The sequence below is a fragment of the Euleptes europaea genome, chromosome 9 (assembly GCF_029931775.1).
Source record: "Euleptes europaea isolate rEulEur1 chromosome 9, rEulEur1.hap1, whole genome shotgun sequence".
NCBI lineage: Eukaryota > Metazoa > Chordata > Lepidosauria > Squamata > Sphaerodactylidae > Euleptes > Euleptes europaea.
The window spans coordinates 90,332,940-90,358,413 of NC_079320.1; the positions used below are offsets into that span (position 1 = coordinate 90,332,940).

At 42.6% G+C, this 25,474-nt stretch overlaps 1 protein-coding gene across 1 annotated transcript in view; it reads left to right on the top strand.

Moving 5' to 3' along the window:
* The window catches only part of HGFAC (HGF activator), a 45,816-nt gene that overhangs the window by 14,340 nt on the left and 6,002 nt on the right, over positions 1-25,474 (top strand). Inside the window, exons 4-8 of the mRNA XM_056855125.1 lie at positions 6,375-6,485; positions 17,724-17,898; positions 19,405-19,490; positions 21,161-21,404; positions 24,835-24,974. Of these exons, the coding sequence (XP_056711103.1) occupies positions 6,375-6,485; positions 17,724-17,898; positions 19,405-19,490; positions 21,161-21,404; positions 24,835-24,974 (756 nt within the window). The remainder of the gene's footprint in view (positions 1-6,374; positions 6,486-17,723; positions 17,899-19,404; positions 19,491-21,160; positions 21,405-24,834; positions 24,975-25,474) is intronic.

Here is a 25,474-nt window from a genome sequence, read left to right on the forward strand (position 1 = left end):
AAATAAGTGGGTTTTGGGTTGCAGTTTGGGCACTCGGTCTCTAAAAGGTTCGCCATCACTGTCCTAGCATATACCAATCTGGCGGCTGTGGTGGCGTACATCAAAAAAGATCTCTGGGTCACTATGGTATCTGTTATTATACTTAACAGCATCATTTCTGGTGTCTTGGGAATATTTTGTTGTAATATCAACCTTAATTCATTGTAAATCATATCCCAAAAGTTCTTAGCCTTCTCACAAAGCCACCAAATATGATGAAATGAACCCACTTCTTCTTGACATTTCCAACAATTTGGTGACATATTTCCATACATTTTGGCTAATTTCTTTGGTGTTAAATACCATCTGTAGATCATTTTATATATGTTCTCTCTCAATGATTGAGAACAGATATATTTCATGTCTTTTGACCAGAGTCTTTCCCATTTATGTAGATTAATATCATGTCCCAGAGTTTGCACCCAAGTTATCATTGTTGGTTTAACAAGGTCTTGTTCCGTATGCAAAGTCAATAACATCTTATACATTTTTGATATTAAGTGTTCATTATTATCCAACAACATTCGCTGAAAAAGTGATTTATCTTTTACAAAACCTAACTTCATATCTTGCGTAAATACAGATTGTAATTGATAATATTGAAGCCAAGTAATATATTCCTTCATTTCTCCATATTCTTTAAGGGCACATTTATTATCCTTCCATACTAATAAATCTTGTTAAATAAGAAATTGTGCTGGTCTCAGTGGTCTCAATGTCAACATCTCTTGCGAGGAGATCCATAGTGGTGTTCTAGGTTCCAAAATATGTTTATATTTTAGCCAAGTTTTTATTAATGAGGATTTAACCACATGATGCTGAAAGCCCTTATGTATTTTTAATTTGTCATACCATAAGTAACCGTGCCATCCGTATCTATTGTCAAAGCCTTCTAGGTCCAAGAGTCTTATTGTTTTTCAGTTGTATCCAATCTTTTAGCCACACTAATACTGATGCTTCTGCATAAAGTTTAAAATTTGGCAAAGCAAATCCTCCTCTTTCTTTAGTATCAACCAAGTATTTATAGGCAATTCTAGGTTTTTTCCCTTGCCATATAAAGTTGAGCAAATCTTTTCTCCAAACCTCGAAGTATTTGGAATGCTCCACTATCGGTAAATTCTGAAGTAGAAAGAGTAACCTTGGTAAAATGTTCATTTGAGTTACTGAAATACTGCCCAGTAATGAAATGTTTTTATTGGACCAAATCATCATATCTCTTTTAACAGAGTCCCAGAGTTTCACATAGTTATTCTCCAGTAGGTCCTTATTTTTATTTGTAATCCAAATACCTAAATATTTCACCTTATTTGTCTTTTCCCAACCTGTCGTGACCAGAAAGTCTTTTTGTTCCTCTTTAGAAAGGTTTTTAAATAAAACATGAGTCTTATCTTGATTTATCTTAAAGCCAGAAACTTTGCCATAATGTTTCAATGTCCATTAAATAATTAGCGGTTTGATTCGGTTCAGACAGCATGAGCAATAAATCGTCTGCAAAGGCTCTCAGTTTAAATTCTTGTTTATTGACTTTTAAGCCCTGGATTACTTCTGTTTCACGAATCTTGCAGCATAAGGTTTCCAAGGTCAAAATAAAAAGCAAAGGGGATAACGGACATCCTTGCCTGGTTCCTTTTTGTATTTCACAGTTTTCTGACATTGATTCATTAACTAATATTTTAGCTTTTTGTGTAGTGTATATCGCATCAATTCCTGTCTGGAACCTTGATCCAAAATTCATTGCTTCTAAAACTTTTTTCATAAAACCCCAGGAAACCATATCAAAGGCTTTCTCTGCATCCAGGAAAACAAAAGCTGCCTTATGTTGATTGTTATGCTCATAGTATTCAACCGCATCCAATAATATCCTCAAGTTGTCTTTTATCTGTCGTCCAGGTACAAATCCCGCTTGATCTTCATGTATCAAAGATATTATGGATTGTTTCAAACGATTAGACAAAATTGAAGCATAGATTTTATAATCCACATTTAAGAGCAAAATTGGCCTATAATTGGTCAGCTTTTCCATGTCTCTTCCAGTCTTATGGATCAATGATATATAAGCATGCGACCAAGTCTCTGGAGCTAGTCCTGTATCCAAAATTGAATTACATACCTGTAAAAGAGAATTTTTGACATTTTCCTTAAATGTCCTATAAAATAAAGCTGTAATGCAGGGGTGGGGAACCTTTTTCCTGCCAAGGACCATTTGCACATTTATAACATCATTCAGGGGCCGTAACCAGGTGTAGACCTCCCAGTGTGGGGGGGGAGGCTAGGGTTTCCAGGTCTCCAGCCACCACCTGGAGGTTAGCAACCCCAGGGGAGGCCATGCAGAGAAGGCCTGGAGGGAGCCCCCACTCCCCCCGCCATCCCCCCTCCCAGTCGGGAGGGCAGCCAGCGGTGGGCCCGAGCAAACGAGGCACCAGGGGGGCTGAGCCCACAGCCAATCCGCAGAGAAGGAAGGGAGGAAGGAAAGAAAACAGAGAAAGAGGAAAAGGGAGGGAGGGGAAAAGAGAGAGAAAGGGAGAAAGAAATGGAGGGAGGGGGAGAAAGAAAGAAAAGGACGGAGACAGACAGAGACAGAAAAAGAGGGAGAGAGGGAGAAAAAGGAGAGTGACAGAAAAAGAGGAAGAAAAGAAAAGCCTTCCCCCCCCCACACACACCTGCACACGCCGGCCCCAAGCGATCAGGCCCCAGCCTCCACATTTCCCCCCCACACACACACCCGTCCCCGGAGCTCCCGAGGGCCACGGATAATGTCCTCGGGGGCCGCATATGGCCCCCGGGCCTGAGGTTACCCATCCCTGCTGTAATGCCATCTGGGCCTGGTGTTTTATCTGTTTTTTGTTTCATTATAGCCTCTTCAATTTCTACCATTGTAATTGGTGCATCCAAAAACCTCTGCTGTTCAGAGGAAAGTCTATTTACCTTGACATTTCTTAAAAATTTATCCATTTCCCCCCAGCAATATTGTCTTTTTGATATAATTTTGTATAAAACAGTTCAAATTCTTTCAATATAGCTGTTGTTGTATAAACCGGTCCCTTTGTAGTTTGTATTTTGCTAATTACCTTTTTCTGCATGGAATCTCTTAATTGACTTGCCAAAAATTTACCAGGTCGATTTGCATGTTCAAAATATCTCTGTTTTGCAGTTTTCATATTTTTATTCATTTCTTCCATAATCACCAAATTTAACTGATGTTTGGCTACTTTGATTTTTGTCTCAATTTGTCTCCTCTTATCTTCATGAATTTCCAAAATTAATTTCTGTTCTAGATTTTGTAATTCCCAAAGAACGTCATTCGTATGCTGCAATTGTTTTTTCTTCCATGCCGTATTCTTCTGAATCATATATCCTCTTAGCACCGCCTTAAAAGCATCCCATACAACATTCAAACTGGTTTCTCCATTCACATTAATCTGAAAATAATCCTCAACAATATCCTGTATTTCATTTCTTGTTTTTTCATCTCTCAGTAACCTATCATTAAGTCTCCACCTGAATGCTTGTCTAGTATACCATTCAAAGGCAACCGGGTTATGATCTGAAAATGTTCTCGGAATTATTTGCACCTTCCTCAATTGGGTATCACCTGCCCCGCCCTTGCTCACCCGCAGCTCAGCTGTTTGTCGGGGCTGGGAGCTTGAACAAAAGGAGGTTAGTAGCGGACTAGTCGTGTGATTACACGCACTCCGGTGTTCCGGTAATGTAGTGAAATTAAAAAAAAGTAGCGGTTTAGAACTGAAAAGATCGCTAGAAAACAGGGATTGCTTAACCCATTTTTTGTGTGCTTAATTCGCGCCTAAGGTGGGTCCGATGCGCAGCCCTTGGACGGTCATGCGTTTAGACCATGGGAATTCGCTACTTTTAAGGCACAAAGGCGAGACAAATTGGCCATGCGTTAAACCCCTTTGTCACCTTTTCGGCAGACTTTTAATCAACCCTCTCCTCTTTTGATAATTTCTCCCTTCCAAAACTAGATGTGATAGCATTTATTTAAAATTTATTTTTATTTAGTTACGTTATTTATAGTCCACCTTTCTCACGTGGACTCAAGGTGGAATACACAGAGTGAGCCAATACAATCAACAAGATGGGATATTTAATAAACAATGAAAGACCTCAAGTCCCCAGTAATTTATCCAAGTAACTTCTTGATACCTTTTGTACAGTAATACCTTATTGCCTGTGTAGAAAAGCCATCTTGAATAATTCTGTTTCGCATAGTTTGCAGAAAGTGGGAGCCTCTCCTTACTAGGTCAGCTAGGCCATTCCATAAGGTGGGGGCCACAACAGAGAAGGCAGCTGTTGATTTTGCCCCTTGGAAGGCTTACTCTTGCAGAAGGCCCTGCTGAGGTGAGCGGAAGTGTCATGGCAGACCATAGGGAGAGAGGCAGTCTCACAGAGATGAGGGCCCGAGGCCATGAAAGGCTTTGTGTGTGATGGCCAGTACTTTAAATTGAGCCTGGTAACAGATGGGCAGCCAGTGGAGCGGCTGCAGAAGGGGAGTGCTATGCATGCGCCACCCAGCTCCCGATAACAGCTGAGCCATGGTGTTCTGCACCAACCGGAGTTCCCTAATTGATTCTGAGGGGAGACCCATGTACAGTGCATTACAGTACTCTAGTCTCAATGTCACCATGGCATGGACCCAAGGTGCCACATCGTCTGTGTCAAGATAAGGGGACATTTTTCGAGCTAGGTGGAGTTGGAAGAAAGCCTTTTTTTGCAACTGCATTAACTTGCTTCTCCAGCAATAACGTTGGGCCCAGTATAACCCTGAGGCTCTTCAGTGAGTCAGTGAGGGTCAGCTTAGTCCCATTGAAAGTGGGGGGCACAACGTCCTTCAAGACCTCCACCTTCCCAACCAGCATGACGTCTGTCTTTCCAGCATTACATCTGTCAACTTGTTCACTCTTAGCCATCTCACCAAAGCTGCCAGGCAGCAATTTAGGACCTGTACTGCATCACCAGATTTGGATGAGGATACATATATATAGCTGAGTATCATCAGCTTATTGATGACCGCCAACCCCAACACTACGAGCCTCAGGGCTTTACACAGTGATTGAAGAGCATGAGGGATAGGACTGTACCTTGTAGGTCCCACAGTGATGATGACTGGTCTCCAGTGGCAATATTTTTGGGTCTGTTATAGGCAAGTTTCTACTCCCATGGATAGTGCGTTGGAAGTATTGTGACATATGTTCCAACGCAGTTCTACAGCTCCGGGGATAGGGTTGCCAACCTCCAGGTGGGGCCTTGAGATCTCTCAGACTTATAACTGATCTCCAAATGACAAACATCAGTTCCACATGGAGATGTTTCTCCATTGCACATTCATTACCACTGCAGATGCCTCCATATAGGTCTTTCTGCCTCACTTTCCTCACTCGTCCCATTGTGGTCCACCCCTCCCCCCCCAACATCACCGGAGAGCTATTTGCTGGCTTTTAAAAATGGGTAGCTTCTACATTGCTGTAGTGTTGCAGTGCTATAGCACTATATCAGCTGCCTTTTATTATGCTGACAAAAGGCTTCCGGTGGCGCCAAGCATGGAAATGGCAAGAGGCTGTGAAAAGGGGCCCGTGTGGGCAGGAAATTCAAAAATCTGCAGCTTTCCCTCTGCAGAGAATTCAGACCCTCTTTGACTGTGGCCTTTTTTTTTTTTTTAGCAAAGATTGTAGTAAAGCAGGTTTGAGGAAAGATTGCAGCAAAGTTCGAAAATGCACGAAGGGGCAGCAGGGTCAGGTGGGCGCTCCCCAAAAGACAGCTCTAGTCTGGGAGCCGAGGCAGAGCGAGCCAGCTGTGCGGGAGCAGCCGGGGTCTGCATGCGCAATTCTGGCAATTGATCAAGGTGAGAAAGTGTGCGTGCATGCAACCTGCTTAGGCACATATGTACATCTGGGTGAAAATGTATTAAGTCTTCCCAGATGTTGATTTTGTGTATTCATTAATCATTCTCTCAGGCTCTTTGTGAGTGTGAGGGGAGTATCCAAATTTTATTCTGAAACTATAACATTTGGAAGAAAGGATGGGGTTCTGATGCAGGATGGATTCAACTGAGATGGTTCTGGTTTTGTCCATTGCAAGAATATGGCCTTCGTCCAAGTTTAGGTTTCCCACACTTCAGCATGCTAATCTTGGGAGCTAGGTCTCAGTGAGGAGAATGCCTGCTGGGGCTTCCCAAAGGGCAGTAAATCAGAAAGCGATCGAGTGGAAGGGGTGCAGGCTTGGAAACAAGCTTACGGAATTTGGCTCATAGGGAATGTTGCTCACTAAAACGACCATGGTCTCAGCTGGGATTGCTTTGGTTTTTGCATTTGCTCCTGTAGATTGCACCACCAGCCCCTGCCTCCATGGCAGTCCCTGCAGGAAGATCATCTCCACTGGGGAAACTGTCTGTGGGTGTCAAAAGCCCCTGGGGGGAAGAGACTGCAATATCGGTGAGTAGATGCGGTTTCAGTCCACATATAGAACTGCAAGAACCATCAGATTCAGCTTGAACTTGATCTCCATTCTTCTTTTACTTGGGACCACTTCTATGGTTTTCCATGAAAGGGTAAAACAACTTTGTTTCGGAAGCTGAGGAACAGTTCCTGGTTGCTTCAGGGATGAAGTCCAGTTTTGGCTGTCAGGATTCAGAATCACCCATATTTCCTGGGAGATCCCTTGCTTGGCTTCTTTCTGCACCTCCCACTTTCCCCCATCTTTCTAGGGGCTGGAGTAGGGTTGCCAACCTCCAGGTACTAGCTGGAGATCTCCTGCTATTACAACTGATCTCCCGCTGATAGAGCTGAGTTCCCCTGGAGAAAATGGCCGCATTGACAATTGGACTCTATGGTATTGAAGTCCCTCCCCTTTCCAGAGGGACCTGGTAACCCTAGGTTGGAGGGCATCAGCCCAGCCTTGCTAGCTCTTCAGGGCAAGGAGCCCCCTGCCTTCAAGTCACTCTGCGGAAGTTACAGCTGACTGTTATCTCTCAACTGCTCAATATTTTCTTTCTTTCTTTAGATATTTATACCGAGTTTTAATTCCCAGTCAATAGGGGCATTTTCTAGGTTTTTTTTAAATTTTTAAAATGTTTTAAATTTCTTTTCAGTAGCCGGGAAGCCTAAATGGAGGGGGGGGGTGCCATGCCTGCCCCGCTCCCGACCTCTGCTTAGCTGCCCCCCCTTCAGCACTGGGCTGCCCGTCTCCCTTTCTTGATTTTTATGAAGTCCCGAAAGAATTTGGCAATGAATTTGTGCAAGCGTTACTCGATAAATGCAAATATTTTCCCTTGCTTGTTGGGATGTCATTTCCCTGAAATTATGACTGTGTTTGAAAGAAAAATGATGTAGTTGGAAACTGCAGTATTCCTGTGGCAAAGCCCAGCAGAAATGCAACACAAGCTACATTAAAAAAGGGAATATGTACATTATTAAAAAGTGGAAGGAAGCAATGGAGTTAAGAAGCTCTGCAAGAGAAAAGAGAGGATTTGAGACTAGGATGGAGGAACAAGCCTGTGTGGTTCTCAGGATTTGCTGTCATCCCAAATTTTATCAGAAGCGGTTCAATTTTATTTTGTTGACACAATTCAAAATACCCCTCTGGGTTTCTGGTGATTTCCATCCCCAGGTAATTTTGAATTCTTCCCCAATGCTTGATTTTAAACAAGCCTGCTGCAGCCTCTTTAAACCACTGTAGTTGTTCGTTTGTGTGGAACATAAAACAGATATCGTCAACATAAACAAATATTACACATTCTGTGCCTCCTACACACCTTGTAAACATGCAAGGATCAGCTATCCCTTGTTTGAAACCAAGATTTGCCAATGCCTGGCTGAGGCATTGTGACCACGCACGTGCACTCTGCTTTAGTCCATACAGTGCCTTGTGCAGTCTCAGTACTCCCTGCTGGTCCCTACTTTCAAACCCAGGAATTTGTTCCATGTAAATCTCTTCACTGAGTTTGGCATTTAAGTAAGCCATGGTGAAGTCAAAGTGGTGCACCAGCATTCTGTCTTTAGCAGCCTTGCATAGTGCAGCCCTTATGGTCTCAGATTTCACTGTGAGGGCAAAAACCTCGTCAAAATCTTGACCCTCTACTTGTGAGTAACCTTTAGCCACAAGCCTGGCTTTTCGGAGTATTTTCCCACCTGGACAATGTTTGACTTTATATAGCCATCTACAACCTATGGCCTTTCTTTGCGCAGGTAGTTTGGTTATTGAGAACACCTCATTCTCTCCCTTTTTTAAAAAAATAAATTTTTATTGCTTTTTATAAGTAAACAAAAAGTAAAACAAAAATAAAATCATAATACAATACAAAATATATATATAAAAAATACAAAATCACAAAAAGAGCACTATTACCTCCATTGCTAATACATAATAAACTATCCTTTATAAAATATATAGCGCCCAAGTCTCCACCACCCACCTTTGTGCCCTCTACCCTGGGACTTCCGGAGCGGTGTTGTGACAGTAATTAAAAATATATATTATTATATTCACTTATTAACAACACTTTAATCTATAATTCCTTAACTATACCTATAAAATCCATTTTTGCCAATTTATCCCAATTAGGGCTGTCAATTCGGTTCGGTCCGAACTGAAAATCAACCGAATTTCCCCTGATTCGGTGATTTTCAGTTCGGACGGATCCGAACTCAAATCTGGCGGGCAACCGGGGGGGCCGAATTCAGCGAGTTCGGGAGTTCGCGAATAAATTCGGCCAATTCGGCCCCCCCTTCAGGGGAGCCCGCTGAAAGGCGCGGGCTGCCCTTTAAACTGATCTGCGCCTCCCAGCTGGGAGGCTCAGATCAGTTTAAAGGGCAGCCCGCCTCCCTTCAGCGGGCTCCCCTGAAGGGAGGCGGGCTGTCATTGAAACTCATCTGTACCTCCCGCCCGGGAGGCGCAGATGAGTTTCAATGACAGCCCGCCCCCCTTCAGGGTAGCCCGCTGAAGGGAGGCGGGCTGTCATTGAAACTCATCTGCGCCTCCCGCCCGGGAGGCGCAGATGAGTTTCAATGACAGCCCGCCCCCCTTCAGGGTAGCCTGCTGAAGGGAGGCGGGCTGCCCTTTAAACTCATCTGAGCCTCCCGGCCGGGAGGCGCAGATGAGTTTAAATGACAGCCGCGCCTCTCCAGCGGAGCCCGCTGGAGAGGCGCGGCTGTCATTTAAACTGATCTGCGCCTCCCAGCTGGGAGGCTCAGATCAGTTTAAAGGGCCCCCCCGCGCCTTCAGGGAATCCCTGAAGGGGCGCTTCGGCCGAATTTTCCCCCGAACTCCGGATCCCCCCGAATTACCGGGGATCCGAAGCGGGGGAGTTCGGACTTCGGCACGTACCGACCCCACAAGGGTCAAATTCGGCCGAATCCGAACTGTACCGAATTTTTTTTTTGACAGCCCTAATCCCAATATGCAGCGGCCTTAGACCATATTTTTTTTAATTCATCCATATCTTTACCATGTAAAGAATCTGTAAGGATGGCCATCCGCATATATATCCATAACTTTTCTCTCCACTCTTTAATTGAAGGTTTATTTATTTGCTTCCAGTTCTTGGCAATTATGATTCTTGCTGCAGCAAAACTATATTGACATATGACTCTATCACCTTTTTCTAAATTCATTTTAGGAATACCCAATAAACAAAAAGCAGGGTCTTTTTTATTTTTGAATTAACCAAATGGTTAGTTTCCTTTAACACTAATCTCCAAAATCTCTTAATTTTTTTACAAACCCACCAGACATGCATAAATGTACCTATATCCGTTCCGCACTTCCAACAAAGACCATCTTCCTCTTTTTTCATTTTACTTAGTAATGCTGGGGTTATATACCATCTATAGAACATTTTATATAAATTTTCTCTTATTTCATTAGTAATAATAAATTTAAATCCCCTTTTCCACAAATGTTCCCATACTTCCAAATCTATGTTATAACCTAATTCCCTCATCCATTTCACCATCACTGGTTTAATTCTTTCCTGTTCTAAATTCATTTCTATCAATAGTTTATAAATCCTTCCTATCATTCCTTTATTCCCCTTGGTTAATATAATTTCAAATTTAGATTTGTTTTGATTAAATCCCATCCTATTATCCTTATTAAATATATCCCTTAATTTATAATACATAAACCAATCTTTAATATGAAGCTCTTCTCTAGTTTTCAGCATCCATATCCCCTCTTTATATTCTAACATTTCTCTATGTATATTACTGTCCAGATTTAAATGAGCACCTCTTCTCATATACGCTTCTATAGGATTAATCCAGCCAGGAGTTTTAGTTTCCAAAAAACCTTTATATTTCTTCCATATTTGTAATAAACTATTCCTAATAATATGGGAACTGAATTCTTTATTTACTTTCTCTTTTTCATACCATAAATATGCATGCCACCCGAATCGTAAATTAAATCCCTCTAATTCCAATAATTCCGGATTCTCTAATAGAATCCAATTTTTTATCCAGGTGAAACAAGCTGCCTGATAGTACATTCTCAAATCTGGTAATCCCAACCCTCCTGTTTCTTTCAATTTCACTAAATTATTATATGCTATCCTGTGCCTTTCTTTGCCCCAAAGAAAATTTAAAATATCTTTCTTCCAATTTTTAAATACCTGTGCACCCTTCAAAATTGGTAGGTTCTGAAATAAAAAAAAGCATCTTAGGTAATAACATCATTTTAATTACTGAAATTCGTCCCCAGAGTGATAATGGTATTTTTTCCCAATTTTTTAAATATTTTATTATCTGTTGCCATTGGTTTACATAGTTATTTTGAAATAGATTAAGATTATTATTTGATATCCATATGCCTAAATATTTAACTTTGTGTTCAATGCTAAATCCTGTCTTTTTAATCAATATTTGTTGTTGTGAAAGAGTCATATTTTTAACCAATATCTTAGTTTTGTTTTTATTAATTTTAAAGCCTGAAAGCTGTTCATAAACCTCCATAATTTTATTCCATCTATCAATTTGCTCAGTCGGATCAATCAAAAAACATACAAGATCATCTGCATATGCTTTAACTTTATAATGGTTTCTCCCTATTCGTACGCCCACTACTTCATCAGATTGTCTAAAAATTTTCAATAACAATTCTAATACCAAAATAAACAACAGAGGTGAAAGAGGACATCCTTGTCTTGTTCCCTTTTGATTTTCAAACTTCGGTGATAGCATTCCATTTATCAACAAATTAGCGGTTTGATAAGTATATATACTTTTTATGGCAGTTTTAAAATTCTCACCAAAATCCATAAATTCTAATATCTTAATCATAAACTGCCAATTCACATTATCAAATGCCTTTTCAGCATCTAAAAATACCATAGCTATCGGAGTTGTATCTTGTTCCACATATTCTAAAAGATCTATTACCACCCTTACATTCTGACTCATCAGCCTTCCTGGTAAAAATCCAGCTTGATCTTCGTGTATTATTTGATTTAATACTCTTTTCGATCTAGTTGCTAAAATTGCAACAAATAATTTATAATCATTATTTAGTAATGAAATCGGTCTATAATTTTTGACCTCTGCTATATCAGAGTTCACCTTAGGTATTTAGACTATATTTGCTTGTTTCCAAGTTTGAGGAATAGACCCATTTAACAAACAAAGATTCATCACGTCCACTAGATAAGGAATTAATTGATCTTTAAATACTTTATAATACAATGCAGTGAATCCATCTGGTCCGGGTGATTTGTTTAATTTACTGTTCAGTATTACCTCTTCCAATTCTTCCTTAGTTATTGGAGAATCTAGTAATTCTTTATTTTCCTGAGTTATTTTTCCCCATCCTGATTTAATAAGACATGAATCCATATCTATCTCCGGTACTAAATTCTCTCTATACAAATTTGTATAATATTCCACAAATGTTTCTATTATCTCATCCTTATCTCTCGTCATCTTACCCTTCCTTTTAATTTGAGATATTGGTACTTTTTTCTCTTTATGTTTAAGTTGCCATGCCAACATTTTACCTGGCTTATTAGCATGTTCAAAAAATCTTTGTTTATTAAAAATAATTTTCTATTCAATTTCATCCGATATTAAAAATTCATACTGATGCTGCCATTTTCTAATCTTGTCAAGCTGTTCTTTTTTAGATATTTTATCCTGGAGTCTTCTAAGCTGTCGTTCTCCTTGTCTTATTTCATCTAAAATATATTTTTTCTTTGCCTCCCTTTCCTTAAACCATCTTGTATTTTGTTGAATTAATACTCCTCTAATCACCGCCTTACTGGCATCCCAAACTATATCCTCCCTAATACCCTTACCTATATTTTCATTAAAATAATTCTGTATATCCACCTTCAATTTGTCCGCTATTTTGCTGTTCTTTAAAATAAATTCGTTTACTATCCAGGGTTTGTATTTTCTGCCTCCTACGTTAATTTTTACTGATACTGCATTGTGATCTGATAAAACCTTTGGTAAAATCTCTGGATTCTCTGATCTGTTTACCAGCCCTTTCGAAAGCCATAACACATCTATCCTGGAATGTGTAAGATATCTTGGGGAGAGATAAGTATATCCCTTCTTGTTACCATTTTTCAATCTCCAGACATCAAACATATCCCAGTGATCTATAAGAGCATTAAAAATCCCAGGTAGTTTACCTTCACTGTTTGCCTTTTTCTTTTTTCCAGACCTATCTAATTTAGGCACCATTACTCCATTAAAGTCCCCCATCCATATCATTTTTTCTATAGCGTGTTCAGCTAATATTATTGCTAAATTATCATAAAACATTTTTTGATTAGTATTGGGCGCATATATTCCCACCAATAATATCTTCTGGAATCCACAAGTTATTTCCACCAACAACATTCTTCCGTCCTTATCTTGGTAAATAATTTTCGGTTCTAATGATAAGGGTAAATACATAGCTATTCCATTAGTTTTTTTTTGTTCATTACATGACGTAAAAAGTTTACCCAGCCTTGGTTGTTCCATTCTAGCTATATCCTTCGGAACAATATGCGTTTCCTGTAAGCAAATAATATTAGCTTTAGACTTTTGTAAAAGGTGAAATATTTTCCTCCTTTTGTTGGGAGAATTCAACCCATTGATGTTCCAAGATAAAACCTGTAACATATTAAAATTCAGTTAGATCCATTATCTTTCTTTAAAACCAAAACTATCCTCCCCATGGTCTACCCCCTCCCTCCCCCAAAATTCCCCTTGTCTTTAATTTTTCTCTGTTCAGCCTTCCTTGTCATCCGACAGCACTTCTTCTGCTGAGTCTATTGGTAAGCCTCCACCACCAGTTGCTTCAGATGCCTTTTCTTCTTCCGTAGATTCTTTAACAGGAGGTTGTTTAGATGGTTTAGTTGGTTTAAAGAGTTCTGCATCATATCTCCGCAGGAACTGTTCAGCCTTATCAATATCTGTGAACTTGAACCTTTTAGCCTTGAACGTAAAAGAGACACCTTGTGGAAATTCCCATCTAAATTGTATTCCATTGAGTCGTAAACATTCCACAAATCCTGCAAACTCCTTCCTTTTCCTCAACAACCTTGCAGGGATTTCCTTCATCAATCTCAAAGGTTCATCTTCAACTTTGAGTGGTATCTTGTAGTGGCTGTTAAGAATAAGGTCACAATGACTCCTTGAAAAAAGTTGAAGCAAGCAGTCCCTTGGTACTTTGTTTCTAGTTGCATATGCAGAGTTGATTCTGTAAGCTGTCACAATCAACCCTTCCACAACTTCTTCCGCTTCCTGTAAAAAATCTGCCAAAAGTCCTATCAGATATCCCCGCAAATCTCTTCCTTCCATTTTTTCCTTCAATCCATGTATGCGAAGGGAAGATTCCTTAATCTTAAATTCCAACATCGCCATTTGGTCTTCTTGCTTCTCATCTCTTTCACGTGAGGCCTCTAATGACATCTCCAAGGTGTCCACCTTTTTCTTAATCTCTTTGGTCTCCTGTGTAGTTTTCACAAGTTTGGCTTCCACCTTATCTTGTCTGGCAGTCAGAGATGTGATTGTGTCTTGTAAAGCAGCTATTGCAACTGAATTATGTGAAGTGGTAGCTATGTTTTGGCTCAGTTCTTGCTTCATTTCTGTGACGTCTTGGTGGGTCTTAGTTAACAGTTCAAAATAGAGTTTAACGTCACTTCAGGTCTAGGTTTGGGAGTCATCTTTGCTGTTACAGATGTGGATGTTAAAGGCGAAGTTGTCAGTTTTGACGTTGTTGTAGATACAGAAGTTCTACGTGGGGGAAGCTGTACCAGTAGCTTTGTTTCTTTGAGAGATTCTCTTGTGTGCTGCTCTTTTTCTCCCATTGGTCTGGAGATTAAACAGAGTTCAGCATGTAATTCAGAGAGAGGGAAGGGGCCCCCGAGTACTTCTTTTAGTTCACCAGCTTAAAAGAAGAAAATTAGTTCAGATGGATCAGTTCAGTTTGGAGAAAACACATTCACTATGATATTTCAGTTGCTGTACATGTCAGTGTAGCTGTTTTCTTGCTCTTTTTCTTTACTGTAAGAGTCTTCCAATACCGAAAGTGATTTTTTTAACTGCGTCAATCCACTGGCAAAAAGCCAAAAGTCACTAAAAACGGCGTAATGAAATTATAGATGGTTCCAGTTTATCTTCTTTGTTCCCAACTCTGCCCAACACCACAGATTAATTTTTTTTTTAAAAATGATGTCTGTTAACACTTGCTTTTTTTTAATCGGAGTCCTCCACCGTATCTTCCAGCTGTCCCTTTAAAGATGGCGCCGGCTCTTCGGCAGCACCCGTCAGAGCGACCGCCGCCCCATCGCTCAAATGATGGGGCAGCCACCGGCTCCCAAATCCGCATCCCCTCTTCCTCCGAGAGGTGCCGCTTGCCGGTTCTTGCGGGGGCGGATTTTTTGCCCCTGGGCAGCGATCAACTGGAGCGCGGCTTCCCCGCTGCTAGCGGTGGGGCCGTCCGACCCGGAAGTTGAGAACACCTCATTCTCTTGTAGAGAATCAAACTCTGACTTCATGGCTTCTAGCCAGGCCTCCTTTTCATTCCTTTCCAAGGACATCACCTCCTGATAACTTTTAGGTTCTTATATCTGCACATGATTGACATCATTTGGTTCAAACCCGTACATCACCGGAGGAATTCCTTTTGTGCTCCTGCTAGACACTCTAGGCACTTGTCTCTCACCCATTACACTCGGTGATGAAGCCCTCTGAGGAGTTCCCTCCTGCTTCACCCCATTTGCACCTTGAGAGAGATCAGTTAATGGAAGCCCAACCTGCTGTGGCTCCTCCTGTCCATGAATTCTGGCCCTCACAAAAATTGGCAGCTCTTCTATAACTCAGAGAGTTATGCTCATCAGCAAATCTATAGGCCTTCATGCCAGTTTGGTACCCAAGGAAGATCAGCTTTCTAGCCCTTGCTCCTCCTTTTCTCCTCCTGGGTAGTGGTATGTTGACCCAGGCTTTTGCACCAAACACTCTTAGGTAGTTCAAGCTAGGATCCCTTTTATACAAAACCCTGTAAGGGATATCATTTATGGACCTAGTCCAGATCCTATTAGAGACATAACTGGCAGCCTTAATTGCTTCAGCCCAGTATGTCATTGCCAGCCCACTGTCTTGCAGCATGGACTACAACTTTGTTTGCAACATTCCTCCATGCCGTTTGCATGAGCCAACCGACGATGCAGAAAATGTATGCAGTTGTCATGTGGACTTTGATTTGTTATCAATTGTGCCTCCACATGCACATTTCCCACTACATATACATTGTTACACAGTTTACCTTTGAGAAGCACTTTTCCCCCTTTGGCTATCTGGCATGCTTTCCCTGCAAATGTTGTTGTAAACCCTGCTTTATCCAGGGCATTTACACTTAACAAATTACTCTCTATTTCAGGGACACACAATACATTTTTAAATGCATAACTCAATGCAGGAAACCACACACTCCCCTCACATGTCACCTCTGAATTATGTCCATCAGCCAAGCTGACATGCGGTACACTGGAGTCCTGTAGCAGTTCCACATTCTGGCAAATGGTCTGAGAAGCCCCAGAATCCAAAATCCAGACGCCTGCAGTGTCGTTGTGCCCCGTCAGCACCAGTGACACCTTCTGGCTGCTTACGAATCCCTTAGAAGACTGTTCCCTTTGGCTTTTCTTCCTGACTTCAGGGCAGTCTCTTTTCAAATCATTTGTACTCCACAGATAAAGCACCGCCTGACTTTCAACGCCACAGGTTGTAAATCTCCCGGCTGCTTTCTCTCTGCGTGCCTCTCCTCGCCGGCAAAGTAATGCGTCTTCTCCACGCCTCCCTCTGACTTGGCAGGCTTCCCAGACACCGACATGGCTAATCTTTGCTCGTGCTCCAGTAGTCTCCCGGTGATGTACTCCAAGTTCAGTTTATCTGCTTCCACCGACTCCAAAGTAGTAATTAACATGTTATATTGCTCAGACAGAGAGTTTGTATTATAAACACCTTGTCGTCTTCCAACAATGTCTTCCCTCTCTGCTCAAGCATTTGGAAGCATTCAGTTAAAGTGTTTATATGCTTTCTAACTGACATCCCTGGTTGCATTACAGTTCTGTACATGCGCCTGGTAACGGCTATTAAAGAGCCAGCAGTTTTCTGCACGTACATCTTACTCAAGGAGTCCCATGCTGCTTTGGCTTTCAGCTTACCCGTGACGTGTACAAGTTGGTCATCAAATACACTGAGCACAACTGTAGCCAGTGCCTTCTCATCTTTCACCCCGTCTTGAGCTGTCTCTGGGTCTGGGGGGTTGGAGACATAAATCCATAGTGCCTCCCTTTTTAGATAGTGTTCCATACGCAGCACCCACACATTATAATTGGTAGAAGTGAGCTTCTCCACAAGCAAGGACATTGCAGCCTGAGCCATGCTTTCTTCCGCTCCCAGCTGCTCCTCCTCTGTGTCACTCTCCTCCTCCGCCTCAGATGCGCTGCTGCTAGCAGACCGGCTTGCCACCTCCTCTGCTCCATCTGATTCAGCCTCAGACATTCACTCACCCTTCTGCTCACCACAGCCCTTGTTCCACAGATAGAACCTCTGTTCAGAACCTCCAGGACACAGCACAGTTGAGCTGAGCTGGGCCCATAACCCTGATGGTGGGTGTGAAAAGTTCTAGTCAACTCAGCTCCAAGTGAACACAGCAGACTCAGCACGTATAAACCAGTGCTATTTTTTATTTACAGTGACAGCATGCTCCGCCTAGCATCTCCAATTCACAACACCACAACTGTACAAGTATTATACAGACTATATACATATCTGGCTCTGTCCAGCAGCCAATCAACAGTAAGCTGCCCAGTAGCCAGGACTAACTTGCACAAACCAGTTCTGCCCAGATTTACTGCCAAGTCACTGAGCAGTCATGTGACACCAGCAGTCACCTGGCTGTCACTTAGTTTGCAGCAATCTACTTGCTATGAGTAGTCTTGAACTGCCAACAGGAGACTGCTGGTTCATAGACTCCCAACAGGAAAGTGTGAGTCTAGCAAGCAACGAACCTCAGGTAAAACTCCCATGCATAAACAGCCATAGTCTCTTTTATCTTTTTTTAAACCTTGACATGGACTTGTTAGGTGTCAGAAAGAACACGAACCCCAATACTGTTAGAAAAGGAAGGATGCCAAGCTGGCACCGGCTTCTTTTGCATTTGTTGGATTTTTCTGTCTGATCCAGTTCCGAGCCAGCGGTGCTATCATGGGAATGGGACAAGCTACAGGGGCGTCATAAAGAAGACCACTTCTGGAGACCATTGTTTGCCGTGGAATTCAGACTTTCTTTACCAAGAGCTTCATTCAGACATGGTTGAAAATTCTGTGCAACTGGGATTGGGACCACACTCCTACTGCAGGTATGGACAGGGCCAGCCAGGAGCCCTCACAGCCTCTCCCAGGCAAAGGTTCACTCTGGGTCCTCCAGCACTGTCTAGTGGGTTTGTGGGTTTCCCCACAGGGCCCCTCACTCCAGAGCCATTTCAGGTTGGGAAAATGGGTAGGTGGGACATTAAAGCCATGTGTACCACAGTTGCAATCAGGAACTAAGGCGAGCCTGTGACTCACATCTGGCTGTCACTCTGGGACCTCAGATCTATCCTGGGTTCCCTGTAAGGGGTAGTAGGCTGGCTGGTGATTGCAGGCCCCAAAGCAATTGGACGGATTGATTTTGTCCATCTGTTTCTACCCTGCCCCTTAGCCATTTGGAATTTTGGGTCAGCTTGTAAAGAGTTATAAGCAAATCCATTACATACAATAAAATAATTATTATTCAAGTGTGGCCATCTGCGTCTTTATAGAAAATAATATTAAGAAAAGTTGACTTGCAACTTTTAGATGAATGTGTGTGTGTTAAGTGCCATCAAGTCGCTTCAAATTCATGGTGACCCTATGAATCAAAGACCTCCAAAATGTCCTATTTTTTACAGCCTTGCTCAGGTCTTGCAAATTGAGGGCTGTGGCTTCCTTTATTGAATCAATCCATCTCTTGTTGGGTCTTCCTCTTTTCCTGCTTCCCTCAACTTTTCCGAGCATGACTGTCTTTTCCAGTGACTCTTGTCTTGGTCACTGTGTGAACAGACTGCTGGACTTGATGGGCCTTGGTCTGATCCAGCAGGGCCTTTCTTATGTTCTTATGTCTTCTCCCAATGGGCCCAAAATACGATAACCTCAGTTTAGTCATTTTAGCTTCTAGGGTCAGTTCAGGCTTGATTTGATCTATAATCCACTGATACCTTTTTTTAATATCATCAGATGCTAATGGGATTCTCATCTGCAAGTTAGGGAAATCCTCTGGTTGGATGTTCGTGCAAGAACTCTTAAAAACAACAATCAAAACATTAAAGCCAGCATTACAACCATTAAAAGTTTAAGCATGGGCCATGTCCTTGTAAATACGGATGGTCCCTTTTAGAACAGCCACTTGCTGTATATTTGCTGATAGACTTACTCATTTTCTTCACTCTTATGCTAACTTGTGCATCATATAACGATGCTTGATTCCCCCCACATGTCCCACCTGACAAACTCCACTGATCAAAGATCCCTGCTTCCTTCCATAGCCATGCATCTGTCTCTGTACCACACACCTCTTTGTCTCAGTTCTAGCACGGGAATAGCTTTGAGAAATCCACTTGAATGAGTTTAGGTATTATTTGTCTGAAATCAGCTGTCTCAGTAAATGGTCTGTGTTTATACCAGTGCACTTTCTTCACAGACATTTGTCTAATTTCAGTAGTTTCAGTGGCAGCTTGGAAAGAGGCGGCGCTGATGAACTGGGCACTTGGGATTTTGGCTTGTTGTTGGGGGAGAAACAAAATTCAGACATTGTGAGGCAATGATTTCCCCTCTTTCAAATGCATTAGAAATCCAGATGGCGATGTGAAACCCTGGTGCTACGCTATTAAAGAGAACACCGTGTCTTGGGATTACTGCAACGTCACATTATGTGGTAGGTAACTTTTTGTTCAGGGAAGTCAGCTTGGACTATCGGCCCCACGGTCTCAGTGGCGCTTTTAGTACATTTTCAAGTAAACAGAGTGAAGGTCCATTTGAGAAAAATAAAGGTTAAGTGGATGCAACACACCTTGCTGGAATGACTTGCTGGAGCTGCCAATGGCATTTCATCTGAACGGAGGGAGGCGTCCAGTGGGGGGGGGTGTGCCACAGGGTTCGCTTCTGGGCCTGGCACTTTTCAATATTTTTATAAATTATTTGCATGAGGGTGTGGAGGGACTACTCATTAAATTTGCAGATGACACCAAATTGGGAGGAGCAGCGAACACACCAGAAGACACAGATAGAATTTAACAAGATCTGAACACACTGGAAAAGTGGGCGGATGTGAACAGGATGCAATTCAACAAGGATAAGTGCCGAGTTTTACATCTGGGTAACAGAAATGAGGGACATGCATACTGGATGGGGGATACTCTTCTGGGTAGCAGTGTGTGTGAACAAGATCTTGGAGTACAGGTGGACTGTAACTTAAATATGAGCAGCCAGTGTGATGCACCGACAAAAAAAGCTAATGCGATCTTGGGGTGCATCAACAGAGGCATAATATCCCAAACAACATGATGTCATGCTGTACACTGCATTGGTCAGGCCGGACCTGGAGTATTGTGCGCAGTTCTGGAGGCCCCACTTCAAAAAGAATGTGGACAAAATGGAGCGGATGCAGAGGAGAGACCAGGCGATCTTGTCCCCTCCTCCTTTTCAGCGCTTGAAAAGGCACTCGCGGGGGGTGGGGAGATTGCCTGATCCCACCATGCTGCATGTCCAATCAGAATTGGGCCCTTGCAGAGTTTTTAAATGGCCAAATTCTTCTCGAAAATGGTGCTGGTATCTATGGGTTGGACCCGTGGATGCTGAAACGCCTAATTTGGCCCTTAGCGAGGAAATGAAGTTAGATGATGAGCATGGCCCAATCCAACGCGTGTGCTTTAATTTGGGATATGGTTAATTTGCATGAACAATATGATCCCATCCTGCACAGCTCCAGTAATGCAAGAATATTGAAATCACCAGGGGTGGGGGGTGGGGGAGCAGGAACAAGGCAAAGGAACGGTGTAAGTATCAGAGGCAATGGCATACTTTGTTGGTTAATTGATTTCATACAAAACCCTGCCCTTCCTCCCCAATGGGGAACCACAGCAGCTTTCATCATTCTCCTCCCCTCCTTTTTATGCTCACAACCACCACCCTGTGAGGTAGGTCATGAGAGTATGTGACTGGCCCAAGGTCACCCAGCAATCTTTCACGACAGAGTGGGGATTCACATCTGGATCTCCCAGATCTTAGTCCAACATGTGAACAGTGCTGGTTCTTTCCACCTGCATGAAATTCTGACCCTGCCACATGGTTTTTGGCTTTTGCCATCAGGTCTGACCAGAATGTGTTATGCAGGAACAGCCGCCAGGCCGTCCCCCTAATGGAAAATCTGGGCTGTGTTATTGCTGCTTGGTGTATCCTTTGCCAAATAAAAGATGCCACAATCTGAATGGAGATCTTGGTCCTGCAATTAGATTTGTTGCTTGCTAAAGTGGAGAGGTCCATAAGAACATCAATAGCAACAAAAATACAGGTTTAGAGGATGAAATCCATCTGTTCTTTGCTTAGCGAACAGGAGAAGAATATCTCCTCCCACCCCAGACATCGTTGAAGAGTTTGCTGTCATCAGAAGATCATGTGGGAGAAGACATCGGAAGCGGAGTTTCATTAGACCGAGGATTATGGGAGGGTCTTCTGCATTGCCAGGATCACAGCCTTGGCTGGTAGCCATATACATGGATGACAATTTCTGTGCTGGCAGCCTTATCCGTGCTTGTTGGGTCCTGACATCTGCACACTGCTTCGCTAACAGGTAAAGCTAGTGCAAGCGCTGAGCAAAATCCACTGGAGGTGCCTTTTAATCAAGCAATTGTTTCACGCGCCCCGTGAGAGGAGATCTGTCAGGGACCATCATATCTGCAGGGCTGCCTCTCCTGGTACGCCCCCAAAAACTTTACTCTCCTCTAATAACAACTTGCTAGTGGTCCCCGCCCAAAGAATGTCCGGCTGTCCTCAACTAGGACCAGGGCCTTTTCTGCTCAGGCACCAGCCTGGTGGAACTCCCTTTCTAATGAGACCAGGGCCCTGGGTGGTCTTAAAACAATTCCACAGGGCCTGTAAAATGGAGACATTCTGTCAGGCCTAGAGTTGCAGACAGAAACGGCTTCTCATCAGAGCCGACCCCCCACCCCTCATGCTGCCATCAGCTTATATTCAAGGGCCTTGACTGCTTTTCAGGTTACTATGATCCTATGCTTTTTTGTTGGGCGCTACTTTTTGTACTTGTTTAATTGTTTTAATTGTTTTAATTGTTTTAATTACTTAATGTCAGCCCTTGGCCCACAGAACCAGAAATCACCACAAAGTCGTATAGAGTCCAAACAGGTGGATTTTACTGATCAAATAGGCATACAGTGCAAACGAATAAAATGACAGCTATGAAAGGCTCACTAGCTGGGAGATATTATAAGGCAGGAAAGGCGGGAGATTACACGCAGGAATACAGTTTCCCAGGAGCTGAGTTCCCAGGCTTAGGCTTAGGCATGCGACCTTGGGGGGCAGACAATACAGCACAGAGACAGAGGCAATAACGAAACCGAGATAGCAGCCTGACACTTAAGGGGTTAGTACTTGAGAATTAGTTTTAACAAATTGGAAAGTTTATGCATGGTTTTATTATATTGTATACTACTGGCAATGTTAACCGCCCTGAGCCCGGCTTTGGCCAGGGATTGAGGGCAGGTTGCAAATTGAATTAGAAATAAACAAATGGCGCTTCATTTGAGCTGGGGAGGGGGGTGTCATAGTATTCAGATAGTCTGAGCTCAGGTCATAGTAATAATATAAATGAGCATGTACAGAATGCCCTTCAGTTACCCCCGCCACCCTCTGCAGTTGTGGAGCAGGGGCTTCTTCAGCCTGCCCCTTTCACTGTACAAATAAACAGCAGGACAGAAATCGCACTGCTGCATAGAATGAACTTCTTGGGGCAGAATTGTACCCATTCCTAAATTTAGAACAGCAGCATTAAAAGAGCAGCACAATCTGTGCGCCTGTGGCTGACCTACAGGGGCAGGATAGGCTTGAAAGGTCCTTCTTCGCCACCGGCGGGAGGTTTTTGAGGCGGATCCTGAGGAGGGCGGGGTTTGGGGAGGGGAGGGACTTCAATGCCATGGAGTCCAATTGACAAAGCGGCCATTTTTCTCCAGGTGATCTGATCTCTTTCGGCTGGAGATCAGTTGAATTAGCAGGAGACCTCCTACTACTACCTGGCAGTTGGCAACCCTAGGGCAGGAGCAGGGATGTGGTGGTGGAGGAGGAGGGTTGGGGCCAGCTGCCACCGACAGACATACAAAGTGTAACAACACATCCAAGTGTGTAAGAAGAAAGGGAACAGTTCAAGTATGATGTGTCTCAAAGGAGTACAAGCATCATTCTTCTGTGCTTTTCTCATGCAGGTAAGTTGGAGAATATAAATATTCAACGAGGAAAAATTTACAAGAGGATCTAGCATTAGACCGATTAAAACTTGCATATTAGAACACAGATCAAGAATTAGATCATGTTTGATCTCTGCCCCCGTGCTCGAGCACTTTCTCCAAGTTCGGCATAATGAATATGATTTACGTTTCTTTGTGATTTGGCGGTTAAATCCCAAAAGGTTTAACAGGGATGATAATGAAAGATTATTGCGACAAAAAGAATCATATTTTATCCACATTCTGAATACTGTAACGCCATATGGCTTGAATTTAGAAAACGATCTCTCCTGCTTCCTGTAAAAGACGCGGTATCTCTTTAAGAAACAGCTGATCCTGTAGTCGTGCCGGCACAAATGCATACAGTTAACTTTCGAGTCACACAATGGATAGTTATTTAGTAAAGACTGCTTTGCAGTGTATACATGGTTACATTTTGTATTTTACCCCTTGTGGGACGCAACATGTATCCAGCATTTGAAAAATTGTTAAGATGGGTAATATAAGAGGAACTCTCTCCTGCTTCTTGTCAAAGACGCGGTATTTCTTTAAGAAACAGCTGATCCTGTAGCCGCGCCGGCACAGATGCATACAGTTAACTTTCGAGTCACACACCGGATAGTTATTTAGTAAAGACTGCTTTGCAGTGTATACATGGCTACACTTTTGTTCCTCTTGTGAATTTTTCCTCGTTGAACATTTATATTCTCCAACTTACCTGCATGAGAAAAGCGCACAAGAATGATGCTTGTACTCCTCTGAGACACGTCATACTTGAACTGTTCCCTTTTTCTTACACACTTGGATGTGTTGTTACACTTTGTATGTCTTATTTGTGTTGGACTTGTATGGTGTATATATTATAGGTCATTTAGTATTTGATGTAATACAAATAGTAGCATATAACGTTATTTTTGCACTTTGACTTGAATTCGCTCCTGTACTGATTACCTGGAGGTTGGCAACCTTATACGCCATTGTATATACACAAGAAGGGTGGCTGTCTGAGGATATGTTTGCAGTAGCTGCTCTCTCAGGATACCAAATCTTAGGGTCCATCTACACACTACAAGTCCTAGTGTTTGTTGGGGAACGTATGAAGACTTTGTATTTCACATACAAGGGGTTTTTTGTGCCTCCCAGATGCGCACACTGGCTCTTTTCTGTTGGTGACCACAGCACACAGGGAGAAGCGGCTTTAGCCCCCCCACATATAGTTGTATTTTCACTCTTCATGGATTTTATGGGAGTGTTTAGTGATGCTAAGGCTATCATCAGTGTCAATTTAGAGATGCGGTAGGATACAGGCTGGAGCATCTTAGGATGCTGACTAAGCCCTCCCCCCCCCCAGAACCCCCCCATTTCTGTACTGGTGCTGGACTTGTACTTTCCCAGTGCTGGCGTATCTGCAGTGTCCCTCTGGCGTGAGGCCCCATCACCATTCAGAACCATTCAGAGGCCGGGCGCAGTATGGGTCCCCTCCCTCATCACGTCCCACCAGAGAGGGATTTGTGGCCATCCCTTGTTAGACCTTTGAGTTTCTTCAGCTTATTAGGACAAAGGGAAAAAAATAATTTTGTGGGAGTCAATATCTTAACTGACGGGGCTCTTAACAGCACACCCCTGGTGTTCGTGATGCACTGAAGAAGTGACTGTCCCAGTGGAACCTTTTGGTTTAGTTTCAACAGACGGCTACTTGGCCGGGAATGCTGTGTTTTCAGACAACATGACTGCAACATCAGATCCTCTTTGCCTTTTCTTCAGCCCACCGAAGTCAACAATCCGGGTTGTTTTGGGGCAGTATTTTTTCAACAAAACAACAGACGTTACTCAAGAATTTGAGGTGGAGAAGTACATCATGTTTCCTGATTACACAGTTTACAACCCAACTGAAAACGATATTGGTGAGCCTTTTCTTCGTTTCTGGCTTTATTTCAAGCAGGCAGCTGTCAGTCATATATGGCATTTTTTACAGTACATTTTTTTAATTTTATTAGATTTTTATCCTGCCCTTTCCCGACCACTGTGTAGAGAACAACAAAAGTATCTGAAAGCATTTCTTCTGCTACATTAGTGATGGAGCATTAACTACATTTATTTACTTACAATGACACACACAGCCCCATTTGTGGCTCTTGCGGGGGTTTATATTAGAACGCCTGAACACAGTCAGTTAACAGTAGCAACAAAATGGTCATAAGATCACTAGAAAAATGCATATGGATTTTTAACCAGCAGACGCTTAAATATTTAAATAGTTAACTTACAAAAACAATAAAATAAACAGAATTGGCAGCTGCCGCCGCCACCATCTTCATCCATATACACGGAGGCCAAGTTCTGCCACACAAAGTCACCTAAGTCAATAGGAATGGGGCAGAATACAGGCCCAATAGGAAGGTGT